We start from the raw sequence: 23,776 nt of genomic DNA, 5'->3' as shown, positions 1-23,776 counted from the left end.
ATTTTAAAATAATTTTTTTTTGTATTTCGATTTGTATTTTATTTTAAAAATTTGATTAAAAAAATTTTTTTTATTAAATACAAATATTATAAATTTGCAAAATTTTTAAATATATTTTTTTAATCTAAAAAAATTATTTTTTAAATTGATTTATATTCTAGTTTTTTTTTTGCATTATTTTTATTTAATTTTTTTTTTTGGTCAACATTAAGTAATAAATTTAATTTTTTAATTATTTTAAATTTATTTTCTAATTATTTTTAATTAATAATTAACTTTTAAAATTATTATTTAATTAAATTATACTTTAACATTTAATTTTTTATTAATTTTAATAATTTTTTTAAAATTATTTTTTATTAAAAATTTTTAGTAATTTTAAAAAAATATTATTAATTAACAATTTAATTATTCGAAAAATTAATTTAAATTAATTAGTTTTAGAATTTTTTTTAATATTAAAATTTTTTTAGAATTTTTACTTTTTTTTAAGGAACAAAAAATAAGTAAAATAAATTTGTAACAGCCTCACACAATAAAAATTATTTCCGTTTCTTTTGCGATTTATACATTTCTTCGTCTTTCATTATTTTTCCAGATACTATCAATTCAATATTTCGCACACCGACATTGTGACCAATTTAGTGCAGGGTGAAAAGACAAAGTATCAAATAATGCTGATACCAAACACAAACATTTTTATTGGTATTGTCAACTCGTCGTACGACACGGGAGCCTTTTGCCCGTGCAGCACCATCGATCGCCTGTGTCTCAATTGCAACCGCATGGAGCAAAGTGAATGCGAGTGCCCCTGCGAATGCCCGCTCGACATGTACGACGACGGCGGAAGTCTCAACGCAACATCCCAAAACTCTTCCAGTTGTCGCGTTTATCCCGAACAACTAACATCGTACACTGCCCTCGCACAAGGCGACGAAATCGAGATGCAGTCATGCCTCACGGTGAGTTGCGACATTTATGTCACGCAATACGACTGCTTGGGCGTGTTAGGTTGCGAATGGTGTCAAGTTGATGTCGATGGCGACAGTTTACTTGCGACGCCGTTTTGCACGTCGTCCATCACGTGCTTCAATGGCGTTCTTGGGTCATCGGATCCGTATGGCGAACCAATTTTGGGCACAACTTTGGTCGATCCGTCGATTTTTTCGCCGGGATATTCGGCTGTGGGATCGTTTGCGGGCGCAATTATGATTTTGTGCATCATTATCGCACTCGCGATGTACTGCTATCGTAATACCGTGGACCAAACAGTAATTAACGGGCATCATTTGTATGGCGATTCATTACAGGATAATTGCGGTATGCCATTATCGCGATTCGATTATGACGATATGTCGCCGGATGACTGCGAAATGAACAACATACGGCAGAATTTATTGTTACATCAGACGAATAATGCTGTAATTTTGCCAAATTTATCGTCGCCTTATCGCGTTGTGTCGAATTATCGTCGTACCACGGGAGGCGGCGAGTCAGATTTGGGCTATTCGACAATGACGCCGCAAGAAGACTCCGAACATTTGTATTTGTCGAGCGGCATTGACTATCCGAGTGTGCATAATCATCATGGGGCACGTAGTTCTTACAATATGTCAACTTCCGACTTGGCTTCCATCAACACCTCAATATCAAGTTCGTACTTTCCCAATACGAAATATAGCAATAACTACGAATATCAACAAGTACCAACAACATCTGCCATTGGAGTGGCGGCATCATCAACGTCAACCGCGAAACATCACTCAAATAACTCAAATAGAGACAAATTTAATCTTAATCTTAGTTGTAGTAGTCCGCGTAACAGTAAGGAAAACAGTAGTTGTAGCAAACCCAATTCGCCACTCTTTTGTGATAATCGGTTACCCTTATGTTCCTCGCCAACGACGACGCTAGCCAATCAGAATAGTATTGTTGCTGCACAACAAAAACTAATTTTAGCGCCAGTAACGGTTCATGGTCACGTAGATGTTTCATAGCAATCTTCAATAATCATTTTTTAAACAAAATTGTCCTTTTTTTGTACACGACAACCCCGACACATGCTGCACATAACCTGGCAAACTGCAATATTTATTTGGCTTTTATACGTTTTCCAAAAAAATCCGACTTACAACAATTTTTTTCTAAAACGAGCGCTTTTTATAATTTTCCGTCACTAAAAAACCAATTTTTACACATAAAACGCACTAAACACGTTTAACAAGAAAAAATCTTTTTGACCCAATTATCCAAATAATAAAAATAAAATAAAGTAATGTAGTAAAGCTCACGTTCAAAACCGTTTAAAACAGACAAAAGAACGAGCAGGAATTCCTGTGAGAGAGAAAAAAGGTATTTATATGGGATTTCACACGATTTTCGCAAACAAAACAGGAAAAAAAGTGTGTGAGAGAAAACAGAAAAAAGCAGTAATCGCCGCGTAAATGCAGGCAAAAAAATTATCATTTTACGATTCAATGAAATTTTCACTTCATTAAATTCAGTCGCGTTTCACAAATAATCGTAGAAGTAGTAGTAGTGGGTAATAATAATAGCGACATACTCACGAAACAAAAAAAAAATCTGTTCCGAGTACAAATATGTGAAAGGATTCAATGAAAATTCAATTGGGAATTGACAAGCGACTAAATTGAACTGGTATACCGTCGACGTTTATTGTTTCGGGCATTTCGGTAAAAAGAAATTTTTTGAGATTTTTTTCAAAGTTCTGATATTTAAAATAAATTTTTCTGAATTAATTAAATTTTAATTTAAAAAATTCGAAAAAAAAATAATTTAGCTTAAAATTTTCATATAAAATTGTTTCTTATAAAAAATTTCATTGGATTAAAAAAAATGTTTTATTTTTTTTTTTATTTTTTTTAATTTTTTAAATTGATGATTTTTGTAAAATTAAAAAAAAAATCAAGTAAAAATATTTTTAAAATGATTTTTCTTTAAATTATATTTTAAATATTTTCATATAATTCAATGAAGGACTTTAAAATTAATATTAATTTTAAAATTAATTAATTAAAAAAATTAATTCAATAATTCATTTAATAAGTAATTTAATTAAAATTAATTAAATGAAAATTTAAGATACAAAAAAAAATATTTTTTTTAACAATTAAAAAAAATATGTAGTTTTATATAAAAAATTAAAAGCGAATTAAATAAAATTTATTTTTATTATTTTTTAAAATTAATATTTAATAAATTTTAAATAATTTACTTCGAATATCAGAATTAAAAAAATAAATTGAAAAATTACCTAAAATATCATAAAAAATGCGCTAATATACCTAATACAAGCTCAAAACAACTTACTTTAATTTTTCAGCTTCAAAGAGAAAAAAAATAGAATGAGATGACAAAACAAAATTTGTTGAAAAAAAAATCCAAGCAATCGTGTTATAAATTGTTCTCATGAGATGCAATTCAGAGGCAGTAAATGGAGACAGGTGGGAAAACTACCCGATATACTAACACGGAAACCTTAAAATAAATAGAAAAGAACAGTCTGATATATTTTTTTCTACATTTTCTGTGTCTAATCATTCACATGACTCTCGAATTTTTTTTTCATGTGTGTTCAAATAATCGCTCACGGCATTCAAGAATAAAATTGTACTTGAATTTTTAATCAATCTGATTTATGCACATGATTTGGCACACAGAATTTTAAATTTTTCCACATACATAACCGATTGTAATGGGGCGGTTGGCACAATGTGTCTGCATGCAATCGATCTACACGTCACAGTATGTATCTCCGTTCAAGTACAACACATCAAAAGGTATAAATATATTTCTTCTGCACTTTATCCGAGGAGCTTTATGCAAACAATATCTTTACCTATAGATAGATGCGCATTTATTGGCAACCATATAATGCCGCTCAATGATGAAGGATATATTCATTGAAAATGGATTTGCATGCAAAATGAGAATAAATTGAAGAAATTGAAAAATGACAAAAGATAATTTGACTCGTACCAAAAAATAAACAACCAGACGTCTCCACACTATTTAAATATTTACCTTGACTTTATATTCGACGAAGAGAATGTGTTTGTTTGTTGGAACAACATTTAAATGTTTAAATGCAGCAGCAACAAGTTGCATGGTCAAGTTTATTTTCTCGCTCAACCAACAGCGAAACGATGTCACGACTTTCCTTTTTAAAAATTTCCTCGGTGAGAGAGACGCGTTTCGTTATTTAACGATCAGATCACATATAATAACAATTCTAGATGAAATGAAGCGAAAACATAAATACAAGCAACAAATTTTAAACAAAAAAAAAATTCCGAGAGCAACAAGTTACAACACAAATATAAACCGTTTCATAATAATACCATGAAATAACGTTGTTGGTGAAAAAACATTTTTCTGCACCACACAAAAGTATTAGAGAGTAGCATCGTGTGTCCTAATAAATACCTTTTTTCATATTTTTTGCGATGTGTTTGTGTTGGTAGTACTTAAAATGAGTGAAAAACAGCTGTAAGTGTGTGCATAAAAATAATCGCATTAGAGTGCTTCCACCTTTTTAATGCACTCCGAGCAAATAAACGCGTTTTTTTTATTACATTTCATGCCAACGAGTGAATAAAATATAAATATTTGTCTACCATTTTTTTTTTTTTTTTGCTATTTCAATAATAAAGGATCTAGTCTATACTTGTAAAGTACAAACATCCGTAATTTTATAAACACTCATTTCTATTTAATATTATAAATAAATTTTCCGGTATAAATATTTTTTGTCGTTCATGTCAATACCATATCAATTCAAACGTTGCACGAAACTTGTATTTTATTTTTTATCTTTTTTATGGATTCAATAAAAAAAATTTTATCATGCCCAAAAATGTAAGGGAAAAATAAAAGAAAAAAAATGTAAGGAATGTCACTTTTTCTATTTCTATTTAACGATTTAAGAAATAAGTGATTGAAAGGAGTTATGTGCCAATATATATATCAACGATAATTTTATGATTTTTCAGGTGAATCCGTTTAAAGCTCCCATTTTGATATCGTGCAACGTTTTTCCCCGTAGAATATAACACCTTATTGTGTTTGTAGGCAAATAGAATATGAACTAGATTTCACTCAATATCTATTTCAATAGATATTTTTTTTTACATTGATTTCATTTGAAAAAGGTATTCAAGGATATAATCTGATTTAAAATTTTAAATTCATTGGATTTTATGCACAATTTATTGAGACTAGGTATAGTTTGTCTGCTAGAGTGACGTACATACAATAAAAGAACAATACTTCGATGAAACAATAGAAAATTTAAATATTTAAAAAAAAAACGCTTTTGTTCATTTTTGTTTAGCATCTTATTCAATTTTCACGATGAGATATTAAATGGAAATGATTGAATTACACTTCTCATGATGACTTTAAATTAAATTATTATCATTTGGTAAAGTTTTTAAACCAGGGTCGAAATTACTTTCAGTCAAAAAAAAAATTAAAAACTTAAAATCATAAGTAAAAATTTTTAAATTTAATTAAAATTTTATTGGAATTTCAGACAATTTTTAATGAAAAAAATTAAATTTTTTGAAAAATTAAACTTTTGGGCTTAATTTTTAAATAAAATTAATTATTTAAAATTAATTAATTTTTAATTAATTAATTTTTAAATTTTTACTTAAATTAATTAATAAAATTAATAATTCTAAAATTAAGTTAAATATTTAAATTTTTAAATAAATTTATAAGTCAACTTAATATTTTTTTTAACTTAAAGTGTTTTTACTTAAGCAAAAGTTTTATTTTTTTACCGAAAGTATTTTCGACCCTGTTTCAAACAAAAAGAAAACGTGTTGAGACATTTTCCGTATAATTTAGTGGCTTGTCAACTTTTGTTTATGTATAAATTTACATTAATGTCATTATAATTATTATCATCAACAAGAAACTTTTATAATTATGTTTAAAGAAAAAAAAATACAAAGAGCCGAGAAGATGGTACTCTAATCCGCGCGCACTTTGAAATCTTGCCAGAAAAAAATAATTGATTCTAAATTATATGTATAAAAGTACAAGAAGATAACAAAAAAAATATATATTACGATGATACAGAAAACAGGGGTAGTATTTAATGAAATTATGTCGTGGTTAGGTTATGACTTAGTTTTAACAAGTATTTTACGAGTAGTTGATGAAAAATATTTACAGAAAAAAATTTTTTATACATCATATATCTAATTATGTGGCGTCGTTCCTTTTTTTATTATTTACGATAAAGTTTTGAATTTTTTGTTGACAAAAACTTTATAGTCACTACAAAAACAGTACGTGTTGTCTGTCTATTTTTGTTTTATGATCTGTCGTACGGGGAGTATTTGTCTTTTTAAACTTTGGTGTTAAAAAGTTCAAAAGTCAATTTTCCTGTTCATGGAACTTTATTCGGACAGATTTATGTGTTTTTCTAATTTTTCAAGTGTTTTTGTTTTTGATGAAGTGTCTGTGCTGTCCCCTCTTGTTAAATATATTTTATTTTTATTAGATTAAAATAAAATAAATAAAAAATGTGTGTATAAAATATGACCGTAAGATAACAATAAAAAAAATAATAATAATATTCTAGCCAAAATAAACAAATAAATCAACATTTAAATCACTCTTAATCCACAAATAATTGTTTAATATAGGGAAATTTGCACTTTTCCTTTGTTTTTCTATCGAAAACTTGCTTCCACAAATTAAGATAATATTTTAATGCTACATACTGCCGGAAACCATTTTACAAGGAAAAACTTCCCCTTTTATTATTATTTACCCGCAACAACATCAATATCTCTAAACTTTACTCAAACTAACAATTTTGAACGGGATTCACTGTAAAAAAGGAGTATTTAAAACTTTTTGATAACAAATAAAAACTTTTAATTGTATGATGATTGCACTTTTACTTTCATCTTTTTTTTCTTTAAAAGAAGCAACAATTTTCTACGCTTTTCTCTCTCTTTCTCTCTCTATTTCACATAAATCACATCATTAGCTCCATATAGTAAAAAATTGTAATAACAACGGTAGAAAGGAAACTTTTCATGTAATTGCAATTAAGCAAGTTTATCATGTAGTCTAGTCTTAGTTTACAAGAACGAGACTTTTTTTTTGTTCATTATCATCATTATTGTTATTATCTTACACCACATACATGATGAAATTACTAACTTTAGAAAATTTAATTTAAAACAATTAAAAATACATTTAAAAAAATGAAGAATATAAAAATATATACGAATTAACAAAAAAGTGCTTCCAACTACCATATTTTTCTGTAATTTTAAAAAATAAAAAAGAAATCAGAATTTTTTGATCCTTCCTAAAACAAAAACATACAAAGTTCAATAGAAATCTTACCATTTAAGACAACTCAATCACACAGTGTTAGTTAACCTTTTTGACTAGAATAGCCGAGAATTACTTAAACATTTATAAATAAAAAAAATATTAATAATAAATAATTATTAAGTTTGTCGATCTATCCAATTTTTCAAACAACAGTTTTCCAAAAATACGTAAAAAAATACAATTTACAATGAAACTTCAAAACTTAATGATTAAAAATAAAAAAAAAAAATATTTGATAATAAATAAAAATAATAAAAAAAATCTTATAGACGTTATAGTCAATTATTTATGAAACGAGCTTAAAGTGTAACAACTTTGTTATTTAATTATTAAAAAAAAATAAATTGTAGTAGCAAAGAGTTTCGGAACGGAAGTGGTATAAATAAATTTTTTCATCGGTAACATCCATCATTTAAAAAAAAATTCATTTTGTATATAAAAACTCATTGAATTGTATAAAAATAACAAAATTAAAGAACATCGATAATTTTCTTGGTCACGCTCACGTTCACGAACTCTGCTATCAATATTATATTGCAGTTTCTTAGTTACGAATGTAATTAATAATAATAAATATTTTATAAAACTTCGAAAGTAATTAGCGTTGAAAATTATTAGCTAATGAAAAGTCAGTTGCAATGCAAAATAAAATAATTATTTTTAGTGTAAAATTAAAAATTGTTCAAAACTGTATTTATTGTAAGTTGTTAAGGAATTATAGTTAAAAAAATGTGTAAATTGTAAAATATATTTAGTTTAAATAATTTAACACAAAAAAAACGTTTCAATATAAATAAAAAAGAAAAAGTAATTCGTCCTATAAAATTGTAGGAGTAGTTACAAAAATTGATAAATAAAAATGAAGAGATTATACAAAAAAAAATTTGTTGGTTTTTTATTTGAATTTTATTTTTTTGATGGATTTTTATAAGGCTTCAAAATTTTTATTATTAAAAATTATTTTCTAAAATTGAGTCACATAAATTTTTTTTTTACAAATTTTTTTTTGCAACAATTTCCATAATTTCAATTTAAAATTAATATTAATAATTAAATTTTATAATTTTAATTCAATAAACTTTTAAATTAAATTTTTAATTTTTTTAAAATAAACATAAAATTTTTAATTAAATTTTAAATTAAAAAATTAAATAAATTTTTTTAATTGAATGAAATAAAATTTAAATTTAAAAAAATCTAATTGGGATTTTTTTTTTCTTTGAAATTGAAAAAAATATTTTGTTTTCAATTTTTTCTTGCAATTTCATAATTTGATATAAAATGATTAATAATTAATAAAAAAATTAAATTAAATTTTAAATAATTTTTAATTTAAAAAAATCCCTCTAAAATCTTAATTAATTATAAAAATATTTGATACAATAAACAAATTATTTTTTTTTATTTTGTTCATCTGCAAAAAAATATATTAGACTTCAGCTACTGAACAACGGATGTCACTTTTTTTATTTCACAGCTACTGAAACCACTTGTTGCTATATTTTATAATTTTTCATTAATTTTATTTAATTAAACAATTTTTTATTTAAATTATGATTAAATTTATTTCAGAATTTTTTTAATTAATATTTTACTTCAATGTAATTTCAATTTAATTTAAAAAAAAATATTCAGTGCCCCAAATTTGACACTTACTGCTTTTTATCAGCTGACTTCTATTGTATTTTGTGTCCTTCAAAACTGCCGGCATGCATTTCATGAATCAATTTCGCAAATGCCTCAACTTCGAAACACCTGTTTTTCGCGTCTGCGCATTTCGCACCTTTTTGTGTTATTCGAACATTTTTACCGCCTTTTTATTGCTACCATATAACAACACATCACAGTATCTCCGCACATCTCGAAAATCTTTGTTGACTGTTGAAAACTACTTTTGAAATTTTGTGTTAGCTTCAGTCGTAAAGGAATTGTCTCGTGATTCAGACGCGCCGCTCTGCAATTCGCACCTCCGCCGTTTGAACTGTAATTTACCAATAAATTGACTTTGACACGCTACAAAGATTTTTATCGAGATTTTAAATTAATAAAAAAAAATAATAATAAATAAAGGTTGAGTAATCAAACAACTTTTTATTGTCCTTTTATTTATTTTTACACAAAGTGAGGTTGAGGTAATGAATTTTTTATAATAAAAAAATAAAATAAAGTGAAATTGATTTGAACACGAAACATATGGAAATAATTAAAAAAATAAATTATTTTAGAAAAATTGAAAGAAAAAAAAATTAATTAGAAAAAATAATTAAAAAAGTGATTTTTTTTTTTAATTTTCAATAAATATCGTTTAAAAAATATTTTGCATATTTATTGAAAATTAAATATAGTGCAAATGTCACATCAAGATGTCTGTTGCGTAATGAAAAAAAATCTACTCAATCATCTTCAAATAATAAATTGAGTGGAAAATGCGCGTTTTTTTGTCATTCAAGAATAAAATAATAATTTAAAAAAAAAAAATGTGAAAAAAATAATAAAATAAAAGTGATGATGGCAAATCAAAAATGCTCGTATGTAAATTGACTCAACCATTATTATAACAGAATAAAAAATAAAATGGAATCATAATAAAAATGGAAGTAAAATGCTTCACTTGTAAAGTGCGGAAAACTGTTATGCGATAACCGCAACGACTTTCTATTATGTAAAATGAACAAAAAAAAATCAACATACATGATTTATTGGTTGCTCTTAAAAAGTTATGATTTATACACATCAACCTACATTTTTTCCCATTTAAATTCTGTCTCCCTCACCGCAAATGAAAAAAAAACTAGTAGTTTCTACATGAGAAGTGACAGATTTATAATAGAGTCCATTCTTTTTAAAAACTTGCTAGGATAAATATTTACTTTTTATTAAAATGAACAAACATCGAAGCGAGTTGATTTTCTCCCATGAATTTTTTTTTGTCATTCTATTTCCGTTGCACTGTCTCTTAATACGAAAAAAAACTAGAACCCATGTGTTTACATTAATTATTAATATTTACGTGAAAAACATTCATTAACAGTTTAGTAGAAAGTACTTAATGCATGTGTGCGATGGAGACGACTGGTATATGAAAAAAAAATGTTTAACGCAAAATCCATAAAAAAAATAATTGTTCGGCGTTTAGTTTTATGCCACCATGATGATGATGAAAATAATAAAATAAAAGAGAAATACTCGTAAAATGTCGTCAGTAACTTATTTTTTTTTTATTTTTGGACTTAGTTTTATATATTTTTATTAAAAAACTTGTTGTCAACAACTAAATAACTTTTAGTCACTTTCATAATTTATTTTTCCTGCTATGAAGAAGATGAGAAAAATCACATTTTGTATTTTTTTTTACAAGAAAAACTTGAAATTGAACCAATGAAAGAGTTTATTTGTTCAAAAAATTGCAAAAAAAAAAAATTAAAAAGTAAACTTTAAGTGCGCAAACATTTTCTTTAAAAATTCTATCAACTTTTTTATTCCCTTTTAGAGTAAATAACGGAAAATACGTTTTACTTTATTTATTGAAAGGTTTGTACTTGAGGCATATTTTTGCAAGTTTTTCTTCTTTTTTCATTGATTTTATCATCACGAATCTTTTGAATTGTTGTCTGATCGAAAGTTTTGCCTTTAAAAAGCAATGGGAAAATTTCCACGATAATTTGTCAAGAAGAAAAAACGTGCATAAAGTAGGAAAATAATTCAAAACTAATGATGTTGATAGCGGTAGCACACAACAATTATAATGATAAATTATCAGACAACGTCAGAAGTCAATGCTAATAATAAACTTTTATATTTTATTGAAATCAAGTTGTTGGGATTTTGATGCAAAATGACGTTCCGTCAGTTACAAATGAGCATCCTCTTATTTTTTTTTTATAAAAAATGCATTTATTTTTATGGAAACTGGGTTAATGATGCTAAGGTTAAGGTTATTTTATTTTATTTATTTTTAATTTTTAAATATTTATTTAATAATTTAACTGACTCAATTAAATTTATTTAAAATTTATTAAATTAAAAAATTATTAATTAATTATTAAATTTTTTCATTATTTATTTTTTTATTTTATTATTTTTTTAAATATTTATTATTAATAATAATTTAATTAAAAATTAATTAATTATTTAAATTTTTTTAATAAAAAAATATTATTTTTTTTTCAATAATTTATGTAATTATTTTTAATTTTGATTTGTAAAGTTAAAAATTTTTATAACAAAAATAAATTAAAGAAATAATAATAAAAATATTTTTTCTCACGTGTCATTTCTGATATTCTTTTCACACAACTATAAAAAAATAAACAAGACTCAAATCTAATATAATGCGATTAAGTATTATTTTAATAAACAACATTTTTATCTCTTTCCACACTCACATGAATATTTTATTAATGATCCTTTTACGGTCGTTTGAGATTCTTGTGAGTAAGAGGAAAGAAAAACAAAAAACATTAATTCTTATTAAATACCTCTTAGATATTTTCGTAAGGTGACACTAATGAATACGAAGAAAAAAAATAAAATACTGATAATTACAGATACCTTAAATGAGAGAAAAAAAACCTAATTTTGGCTGAATAAGTGATAATTACGAAACAGTCTGACCGGAAATTTCGTATGACGTGTAATTTCTGTGTATATTTTTATCTTACGAAAAATTATACATTTAATTTTATTAAAGGTGAAAAAAATACAAGATGATATTTTAGATACAAATTTAATTTTTAATTAATATTTGTCGAAAAAAAAATAAATAGGTATAATGTTTTTATTGATTTTTTAATTATTTAATATTTTAATTAATTAAATTAAATATTTGATTAAAATTTTTATTATTAAAATTAATTTTAAAACTATTAAATACTGCAAAAAAAAACTTAAAAAAATTATTTAAAAAAATACATTGAATAAAATAATAAAATCGTTATTAAAAAAATTATTAAATAAAATAATAAAAATTTTAATTTTTTAAAAATTTAATAAAAAATTATTTAATATACCTAAAATTAAAATATTTTCAATACCTTGTTTAAAATGCTTAAAAATTTTTTTATTTTTTTTTAATTTAAAAAAAAATCTACAAAAAATTTTTTTTCTATCTTAACAATTAAAAACAGAATAAGTAAGATTTTTTTTTATAATTAAATTAAAATTAATTATAATTAAAAAAAAATAAATTAAATTGACTTTATAAAACATTTTTTCTAATGAATTTAATATTATTTAACATCAACGTTGAAACAATCCCTTGAATCCGTATTTATTTTTCTGTAACTAGGCGACTGATAAAGAATCCGTATATTCAATCAACTTACAAAATACTATTTTTAAAAAACATGAAAAAATAAACAATCGAACAAAATATCGAGTTATTTTTGCATTTCCATTGAATTTTCTTTATTTTATAAATTTGTTATTTAAATATTGAAAAATTTAAATGTCATTGCTTCAACATTTTTTTGAATACCGAGCAACAGAAAATTTTATTAAATTCTTATCTTGTTCGGTAAATATTAATAAATTGACAAAATTTGCTTAGAATTTAAAAGAAAAATATTTTACAAGTGTCTCGCGTTTTTGTTATGGCATTTTTACGTTCACGAAAAAAAAACTAATAAGTCTTTCTAAGAATTCCCCCCACGCAAAAAAAAACTCAATAATGTCAATTTAAGCATTTATTAAATATATTTCCACAAAAAATGGGTTTTTTCTCAAAGGAGTGATGCGATCAGTACCGTTATCTATCTCTTTACTCCCACAATAGTGGTTTTCAATGAAATTTATTCAATAAATGTAAAATAACATGTATGAAAAATGCCACCTTTTGCCTGTGACATTATAATACGATAAGAAGTCTCTTGTGTATTATTGCAGATAAATAACATTATTCATTTTTTTCTCCTTTTTTCTCTCATTATTTGTTTGAATTCAGAAGCATTTGAGGAAACAAGTAAATAAAATATATTAAAAAAGAATGGAACTCATAAATTATTACGCACGTTTCCTTTATCTCGGCGATGTCTTAGTCAAAGAACGAGACTCTCGCTTACAACGGGATAACATGCAAGACGTTTATCCAGAGATTAGCTCTTTAAGCTGCCATTATGTATGTTTTTTTCGCAAACATTATTAATCTTTTTAATAATAGTCTCTTTCTTTGCCTTTTATTCGCTCGATAAGCACTCGAGAACGTGATTTATATGCATGGTAACTCGAAGTAAATGTCACTTTTTGTTTTAATAAAATTGATGAATGTACGAGATAATTAAAAAATTGACATTGACATTTAATGGAGACGCCTGGCAAATAAATTAATTACGTAAAAAACAATCAAAAACACCTCTTTTGATGTTCATTTCGGTTGTTGACACGCACAATATTTTTTACGAGCGAAATTTCTACAGTTTACTTTTTTTCTCAACAAAAAAGTAAAAATTCAATAAAAAAAAATACGATGTAAGTGATTTATCTTCAGAGAATTTTTTTTCAAGCCATAAAAAAATTTTTTTTTTCTATTTGAAATCAATTTGTTTGTGTTTAATTCGCGCAATCGGTTCGTTTTGTTTTTTCTCAGGCACAAAAAAAAGTTTATAGATTGAAAAGTTTGTCTATCAAACCCAGATATTTTTTTTTCGTGACACAGTCAATTTTATCAACGAAACCCTTCTATGATCTGCAAAAAATCGAACAGATAAAAATAAAACTTTTTTTAGCTGAAAAAAAATTAAAAGGAAATTACTTTAAATTTGTAAATATTGACGGAAAATTTTTTAGCATGAATTTTCGTGAATATATCCATTTAATTTTAAAAATAACAACGAAAATTAAAAGTTTCGTTGAAAAAATGAACAAATTCTATTGTAAAAGTTTATTTTTGTGACAATTTTATAGTTATTTTAAAATTTAATACTAATATTGACAAACAAAAAAGTTTTTGGTCCATTTAAAAATTTTAATTAATGAAAGTAATTTAAAACAATAAAAAAACTCAAGCAAATTTTTTTTTAGTATTTAATTACGTTGAATTTTTTTTCTTTGTTTTTACTAAAAAAATTTCATCAATAAAATTTTTTTGTACATTCACAAAAAAAAATGTATTAAAAATTTTTATATCAAACTCAAAGACTTTTGTTAAAATTTTTTGTTTCTAAAAAAAATGATGAAAAAAATCCCTTTCATTTCAATTAAAAAAATTGAAACATGAGAAGATAATCGTTTCGTTGAATTTTTTCGCTCCTTTGTTTTTTTTTCCCCAAAAAACAAAAAATAAAATGCCAGTCAAAACGTGCAAACATATCAAATTAAAAGGATAAATGTTGACATGACCTCTTTTCCGTGCTAATTGATTTTGAATTTTCATACGAGGGGAAATTTGTCGCAACGTTTCAGGCAACTTTTTAGATAATTAATTATGAAAATCAATCAGTGTCGAACTCTGTAATAGGTACATATTATTAATTTATGATGTGTGTTTAGCAAAGTATATCCGGTTTATCTCCTGATAATAGCTGTGTTTTGATGTCAATTTATTGACTAACGGCATGCCATTAATTCAAATTGCGTCATTGCCATAAAGAAATATTTTAAAAGTTTATCTTTTGTGAAATTGTGATAAAATTTAATATTAAATAATTTTAAAAAAAATCTTGCTTCAAGATAATATTCAATTGATATAAACTTTTAAATTATATCAATACTTTTGAATGAATTTAAAATTTTCAATTTTTTTTTTTTTTTTTTTTTTTTTTTTTTGAATAATTGATGAATGATTTTTTTTTATTTGATTTAAAAGTTATGTAAAATAAAAAAAAATTTAAATAATAAAAATTTAAACTTTTATAAAAAAAAATATTATAAAAGGTACAAAATCTGTCGTTTAAAAATTTAACAGATTTTAAATAAAATGTTTGACACTTTGTAACATTTAATTATTAAAAGAGATTTTTTAAAAAAAATGTACAAAGTAAAATTTATCATTATGTCTATAAAAAAATTCATTTATTTCAGCTTTGCAATTTAAAACACAAGATTACGTTCATTAAACAAAAAAATCATTTAAAAGTTAAATACCACAAAGAATATTAAATAAATCATCAAAAGACACGTTTTTCATAGTTTCCCTCTTTGAAAAAAAAAATATTTTTCAACCTAGAAAATTTTCTTTCTTTCTTCTTTCACTTCAGTTCACAAATTTCTCAGACTTTTATGCTCTTCCAAACACAACTCAACCTCTTTTACACAAAAGTATTTATACCTATCATGCACTGCACAGAAAAATTGCATGTCACTTTTAAATCTTTGCGATGCCATTTAACAGGTTGATAGATTGTGGCAGATGTTGCTCCTCTCGTATTTATGACTGCTCATGTGCATTTTTTGAAGATTTTACATTTCAGATTGCATGAATTTCTGTAAAAATCATTCTTGGAGCAATTCTCTCGCTTGCCTGAACAACTTTGCTGAAACTGTCAGGCATGTTACAAAATAAAGCCCCATTTTTATGATTATCTTTAAACAATATTCTTGTCGTTTGTTTGGACAAGCAACGTGCTCGTTGTGCAATATTAGACAGGCCCAATTAAGTTGAGATCCGTTTTTTCATATTTTTTTGAAAGAAAGGGGATAATAAGGCTCCTCTAGTTAATTCAACGGGTGCATGTGTGTTTTTGTGCTTTATCACGTGCACATGACTTTTCCACTACCATCACTTTATTTCAACAAATTAGAGCTAAAATGAAACAAAAAGTGCAAAATTTTGTTATATAACTCTTAAAATTATTAAAAATTTATGTCTCGCAAGGCAGAAATTACGCAAGATTGTGCATTGGGGCGAAATTTGAAAATGTGGATTGGGTTAGAATTATAAAATGTGCATTAGGACGAAATTTCACAATGTATATTGGGACAAATTCCTTAGAATGTGCATTGGGACAAAGTTAAAAATAAGCATTAGGGCAAATTTTCAGATTTGGCATTGGGGAAAAATTCCAGATTTTGCATTGGGGCAAACTTTCGGATGTTGCATTAGGGCAAAATTTCAGAATAAGCATTAGAAAAAATCTTAGATAGTAAAAAGTGCATTGGGATATGTGAATTTTATCCCAAGTCACATTCTAAAAAATTCATCCCAAAGCACATTCTCAAAATTTTTGCCCAATACACATTCTAAAATATTTTCCCAATGCACAGTCTGAAAATTTCTCCCAATACACATTCTTAAAATTGTCCCAATGCACATTCGGAAATTTTTTCCCAATGCAAAATTTTAAATAGTTCTCCTTTTATTTTAGCTTAAGAACATAACATGGATGTTTAAAAGTTAAATCTTCAATAAAAAAGCGCTGGCGAGCGTGACTGTGATTCAAGTCCCCTTACAAATTACGACATTTTTCTGTTGGTGCACCCAAGTTTTTTTTTCATCTGATAAAAAGAAACGTTAGCAATGTTTATTTTCCAGCTGGCCGAGCTTTTTGTCATCTGGAAATGGAAAAAGCACTTTACACAGTAATTTACTGTGGAAAATAAACTCTTCAAAAAAATAAAAATTAGAGAAAAAAAGTACCTGCGTTTGTTAACTTTACAAATGAGCATTTTTTCTGCTTTTATAAATTTTTGTTATGTGAGATTTTTTTTCTGCAGGTCAACAAGAGTTTTATTTTTCACTATTGTTCGAAATAAGTGAAGAACAAACAATTGCACTTTCATTGTTGCATTAATTTATTTCTATTCAGCATAATAAACAATGAAAAAAAAATCCGAATCTGATTGAAATTTAATATTAAATGAACGAATTTTCATTCAAAAAATTATTTTTTTTTTAATAAATTGAATGAGCAGTAAACATTATTTTTATTCATACAAATTCATGAGTAAACTAAAATTCTAATTGAATTTTCCGCCTTTTGAAACTCATTCAGAGAGAAACTCTTTTGTTTTGATTGCGAATCCTTTTTTTTTTGCTAAAAAAACAAATCTCGATAAATCTCTCTCAATAAAAACTTCGATAAGCATCGAACGAATTTGCTTTCTTCTGCGTGAATGGATATTGGTAAATTTTATGTTAATACGGATCTCATTAATAGAGGACAATATTTAAATTTGATTTTCATAAAGTTCGAACCTGAATGTCTAGACAGGGTTCAATACATGTTTGTCATCAAAAAAGATCCGATTGGGTTTTAGGATTTTTACAAATTTATGTTTGACGATATTTGGAGACAAGATTGCTTTTAAGATACGATTTGTTTTTTTTTTTTTTGTTAAAATTAATTTTATGGCAACAACTTGGATGAAAAGCTTCTTACTGAATAATATTTAAATTTTAATGGAAATGTAAGTCGAATGTCAATGTAACATATTTTGGATCTAAGTAAGATTATTTTCAAGCTGATATTGACAAAAAATAAAATACAAGAAAAAAAAAATTTTTCAAGAGTTTGAGAGTTTTATTAAATTATGTTGTTGTTTTAAAGATGAGAATTTAAAATTTGATAAAATTAAATTTAGTTAGGAAATTAACAAAATTTATTTATTTCAAATTTATTTTAATTTATTAATTAATTTTTTTATAAATTTATTTTTTAATAAAATAATTTATTTTTATTAAATAATTAATTTTTAAATTTTAATAATAATAAATTTGTTAAATTTATTTTGTCATAATTAAATTTAACTAATTAAATTTTATGGTTTTTTAATATTAATTTTTAAAAAAATAACTAAAAATTAAAAATTTATTTTTTTTACATTTATTTATTCAATTATTTTTTTATTTAATTAATTTAATGTATTTTAATATTTTTTAAATTTATAAAAGTTTTATTTTATTTAAATTTATTTAATTTAATTAAATTATTTATTTAATTTAATTTTAATTAAAATTTAATTTTTATCATTATTTTTTTAAATTTATTTTTTTTTAATTTTCAGAAAATTTTAGCAAATGATTTTCTTTCGCAATAAAAATCGATACACTTCAAAAATTTATATTATTTTAAAAATTTAATTATTCACATCAAATTATCTGAATAAAAATACGTGTTACAATGAATTTAAAAATTTTCACATTACATGACAAAATATAATTCTAACCGTAATTCGCTTGCGGAAAAGCATTTTCATCAATTATGCTATATCAATTTCATTACTGCATGTCTAAAAAACAGCATCTAAATTAATATTCAGTGCAAAATCCATTTCTAAAACCCTCTATTTGCACATTTTATGTGTGAATATCACGCGCCAAAACTTTACATATTAATTTTATAAATCGGTTTTAATCCAACGATGCATCATTTTGTCATCTATAGCTTGGAAATGTGCTGCGATGTTGTAATTGCTGTAAATTATATATCATTATTAGAGATTGCATGGCATCGGGCAATTTAATTCTAAAATATTTTTCGGCGGCAAGCGCTACCTATTTCGTGTTTATGGCGCAAATATTAATGTGTAAGCGCAGACATGTGTGTTTAATATTTGAACAATAAAGCCCTCCGTAAATGAAATTAAATCTCGAATATATCATCAAAGAGCTTTATAAATCATATTATTTTTTTTTTGCTGAACGGGAAAAGTAATCATTCAACGATGACTGGAATTCATGTGAAATTAATTCTTTTAAAAAAATTTAATTTATTGAATTAATTTATTTTTTTCATGAGGAGGAGTTACGTACAAAGAACTTTTGGTTATTTTTAAAGGAAAACAAGGGAACCGAAAAAAAGGTTTGAAGCATTTGTCTTTCAACCACAAGGGATTTTAATAAAAAATTAACAATAATTTTAAAAAGCAATAAATTTCTTAGAAAAAAACAGATGAGCACTTGCCTTTTTTTGTTGTTTAGCACCTTAACACTTTGGAATAATAAAGTAATTAAGATAGAATTAAGGTGTACCTCTCGAAATTTTAATGGGCTGCCGAAATATTTTGCGGTTTCTTTTTTTTTCGTTGCGGCGCGACATAAGATTATCTTAAAGGAAAACAAAAAATAAATACACGACAGAGGAATTTTTCGTTACTAATGAGATTTTTTTTCATTAAATTAATTTTCTTTTCCTGAATAATTTTTTTTCTTGAAAAATGTTTTAAAAAAATAAATATAATCATTAATTCTATTTATAATTTATTTTTTTTTATTTTAATCATTTATTTTTCATTTAATTCACAAAAAAATAAATTTTAATTTTTTTTTAAATTTTCAATAAATAATTTAAAATAAAAAAAAATAAAATATAATAATAATAAAATAAAAAAAATTACTAAAATATTTAAAAAATAAAATTTAATTTTTTTAAGAATTAAAATAAAATAAAAAATAAATCAAATTAAGTAAAAAAATTAATGAAATAGTTAAATTAAATTAAAAAATGAAATTCAAAATAATTAATTCAATTTTTTATTAAAAAAATTTAATAAAATTAAAAAATTTAAAATATTTAAAAATAATTATAAATAAAAAATATTAAATTAATGAAATAAAATTAAATGAAATTAAAAATAATTAATTAATTTTTTTTAAATTTAAAATAAAAATATTTTATTTAATTTTCAAAAAATATTTAATGTAATATTTATTTTATGCTTTGAAAAAAATAGAAAATTATTTAAAAAAAAAATTAATCCTCTTTGAGAATTTTTTTAATTTATTTTTTTTTTACAAAAATTAAAAAAAAATCCAATCTGGTGAATATTTTTACACCAGACAATCGTAATAAAAGCCAATTTTATTAAGCATGTGTAAACATTTGCTATTCAAAACACAAAACCGATCAATGTCGGATCATTAAAAGAAAAAAAAAAGATCTTTAACGATCTCAAACTGTTGCGAATGAAAACAAACAATGAATCATTTCTGACGAATGAAGCACGAAAAAAAAATTCTAATAAAAATTCCATCGCAAAAATACCTTCCTTCTCGCGTCGAAAAGCTGTAAAATACTTTTCCTCAAGCAATTTGTGTAAAAGTTGTTCCACTTGTTCAAGCTATTATCTCGCTTCAAGTGGCCTCATTTCGTTTTCGCTTCGCAAGACAAGTGTAAGAAAGATTGATTTCTGACTTGCTGACACTTGAACGCTTGTTCGTTTCGCTAATAGTGTCTTGTGGATGTAAGCGAATGTGAATTTTATTTTATCGACGAAAAAAAATTTATCTACGCGTTCATTCGCATGCTGCGCTAAGGAAAAAAAATGTGTTTATTTGTTCTTGTTTTCAGCCGCAAACATATAGCAAATGATTAATGAGCATTTTTTCTCGTATTTTAAGTTTTCATACAAGAAATACGAAACCTAAGTAGTGAAAAAGTTTCTGCGATACTCCGGTATTTATCCAAGTTGTTCAAATGTTTGTTTTACGAGATGAAATGATTATTTTATCTAAGATTATAAATTTATGTTCTTTTCGCGGTTGTTGTTCGCGGCAATAAATTCATAAAATTTTAAGAAGATGCGGTTTCACTTACTTTCATGCACTTAACGGATTCAAGGTTCTTCGGCATACTAATTATTTATAATTATCACAAGCGGCGCGAAATGCCAGGCGTCTCCATCGCAACAGCGGATTTTTGAGTTTTCGATCAAAAGTAATGTAAATAACGTATTTACACCTGAACGGAACACAAAAAACGAGTAAATATTTACATTTGTTTGAAGCTATCACGAAAATGATTTTTGTTTGTGTGAAAAATTCGACGCGAGAGAGAGATTGATGTGGCATCTCGCAGTTTTTAATTAATTACATTGAAAGTTGATTCATAAAGTTCTAATTGAAAAACGGATTTTAATTTAATGAAAACTATCAAAAATTTATTTTGCGAGTTAATTGCATTTTGAGAAAAATTATTTTAGCTGTCAAACTTTTTCTACATAAAATGTAGTTAAAGTTAAGGCAGTTTAAACAAATAAAAATATTTCAATTTAATTAAAATTTTAAAAATTTTAATTAATTTAATTAATTAATAAATTTTCATTTTTTTCACAAAATTTCTCTTATTTTCTAAAATTTAAATTTAAATTAATTAATTAAATAAAATTAAAAATAAATTTTTAATTTTTTTTTTTTTATTTTTATTTTTTTATATTTATTAATTTAAATAAAATTAATTTAAAATTAATTAATTTATTTATATTTAAAAATTTAATTTAATTTAATTTAAATTTTAGAAAAAAAAAAGAAATTTTGTGAAAAAATTTACCTGATGAAAAATTTATTTTTTTATTAAAATATTTTTTATATAAAAAATATAAATTAATTTTCTTTCAATAAAAAATACTATATTAATTTAATTAATTAGTTTTCGTTAATTTAATTCAATTTGAAAGCTCAAATATTTATTAATTTCGTAAAAATGAAAAAAAAAATATTTTTTATCATTTTTCATGAAACCAAATAATCAACAATTTTTTTTATAAATAGAAAAAATTTTTCAATAATAATTTTATTTATTTTTATATTTTTTTTTTTTTAGTAAATATTTCGTTAATTAATTAAATTAATATTCCTTAATTTCAAAAAAAAATAGTAAAAAAATATGAAACATTTTTAAAATTTACTCCTGCCTTAATAAACCAAAAAAGTATCTCTCATCATATAATTTTCGACCATAATTAACTCTTGCAGTACACAGATCCTGTTTGCGGTACAACATCGCCATTAAACCATCAAACGTAATCCATTTAGTGTCATAACCGTAATTTATTCAATATTGGAACACAATCAACATTTAAATAAATTATGAAATTGAATGATAAAATGAAAAAAGTGTAGCCCGTAGTAAAAAAAAATTAAAATAAACGCCCAACAGTAATAATGAAGACCAATGAGAGTGAAATAATTGATGGTGCAACATCAATAATAACAACGGCGGTAGATTACGCGCTATCGAACCTAAGCAGCAGCACACAAAACAACAATTTTTCCGTCACCACAGCATTTCCGAATGCATCAAATGAGGAATTTGTGCCGTACAAATATCGACCGGAAACGTATCTGGTGCCAATTTTATTTTCAATTATTTTTATTGTTGGAGTGTTAGGAAATGGCACGTTGATTATTGTTTTCATTAAACATCGGACGATGCGAAATGTACCAAACACGTAAGTTTTTTTTTGTAATTTTTGGTCTGTGTGCGTGGGATTTTTTATTCGGACTCTTTGATGAAAAGTTATGATATTTTAATATGGTCCGTTCGCATAAAATATGTAAAAATATCGCGAGCATTCAGTTTTTAATGAGCAAAAATATTTACAAAGGCCGCAGGAATTTTTCGTGAGCGAATGAGTGCTTTTGCATACATTATTAAGCTTATTCAGTAGGTACAGTGCAAATAAAGTTTTAGATCCTTTTTATTAAAATGTTGTGCGGTTTTTACAGTAAAAAAATCTAATGATGGAAAAATAAATAAAAAAAATTATTTTATTAAACATATTCACAAACGTTTGGAATTTTGTATGGATTTAGATTAAAAATGTTTTCATTGACAAAAATTGTGAAAAAAAAAATTAATTAAATTGTCAACTAAATTTTTAAAATATTCATTTTTTTATTTTTCAAATTTATTTTTGTGAAATATTTATTTAATGAAAAAATCAAAAATATTTAAAAATAATTTTTTGTAAAGCTTTTTTTTTATTGAAAAAAAATAATTTTATTTCTTTTATTTTTTTGCATAATTTTTATGTTTTTTAAAAATTTTAATGTTTAAAATAAATTTATCATATTATTTTTATTAATTAAAATATTTAAATTTAATTAATTAAATTTCAATATAATTTATAATTATTTTCAAAAAATTATTTTATATTTTTTTTTAAATATTTTTTTAATTTAATTTAATTTTAATATTAAATATACTATTTTTAAAATTTTATATTATTTTTAATTAATTAATTAATTAATTTAAATTAAAATTATTTATAATTATTTTATTTATTTATAAATTTATATTTTTTATTTTTTTTAATATTTATTTTTTTTAAATCGACGAATTTTTCTCCAATTAGAGTCGAAATTCGGTCAAAATATTTAATTAACATTTAAATTAAATTTACAAATTAATTTTTTTTAAATATAAAATTTTCAATAATTTGTGAAGTAAAATTTCAAGCAATAAAGTAAAATATTTTATTCACTATTTAAATATTTTTTAAACTATTTTTTTTAGTTTTTGTTTTTTTTTTAATAATATAAGATATCACGTTGCTATAAAATTATGATCCAAAAAAAGTTTTATTTTAATGAGTTGACAAAATTCTCACGTTTTGCTTTGATGCTCATGAATATCAAATTTTACTAAAAACTTTTGGGACAGAAAAAATTTTCGTTACTTTTTCTTTTGTTTTCTATTTTTAGTAACAAAATATTCAAGAAATCATCGAGAAAAAT

At 23.9% G+C, this 23,776-nt stretch overlaps 2 protein-coding genes across 2 annotated transcripts in view; both read left to right on the top strand.

The window, feature by feature from the left end:
* The window catches only part of LOC134827456 (VWFA and cache domain-containing protein CG16868), a 38,279-nt gene extending 34,919 nt beyond the window's left edge, over positions 1 to 3,360 (top strand). The window contains exons 7-8 of the mRNA XM_063840092.1: positions 599 to 2,693; positions 3,344 to 3,360. Of these exons, the coding sequence (XP_063696162.1) occupies positions 599 to 1,997 (1,399 nt within the window). The 3' untranslated portion in view covers positions 1,998 to 2,693; positions 3,344 to 3,360. The remainder of the gene's footprint in view (positions 1 to 598; positions 2,694 to 3,343) is intronic.
* A 6,014-nt stretch (positions 3,361 to 9,374) lies between these two features.
* LOC134838517 (neuropeptide CCHamide-1 receptor) overlaps positions 9,375 to 23,776 on the top strand; it is a 20,927-nt gene continuing 6,525 nt past the window's right edge. The window contains exons 1-2 of the mRNA XM_063854061.1: positions 9,375 to 9,518; positions 22,013 to 22,488. Coding sequence (XP_063710131.1) covers positions 22,202 to 22,488 — 287 coding nt within the window. The 5' untranslated portion in view covers positions 9,375 to 9,518; positions 22,013 to 22,201. The remainder of the gene's footprint in view (positions 9,519 to 22,012; positions 22,489 to 23,776) is intronic.

This window comes from Culicoides brevitarsis, chromosome 1 (assembly GCF_036172545.1).
Source record: "Culicoides brevitarsis isolate CSIRO-B50_1 chromosome 1, AGI_CSIRO_Cbre_v1, whole genome shotgun sequence".
NCBI lineage: Eukaryota > Metazoa > Arthropoda > Insecta > Diptera > Ceratopogonidae > Culicoides > Culicoides brevitarsis.
This window is presented reverse-complemented; position numbering and strand designations above follow the sequence as displayed.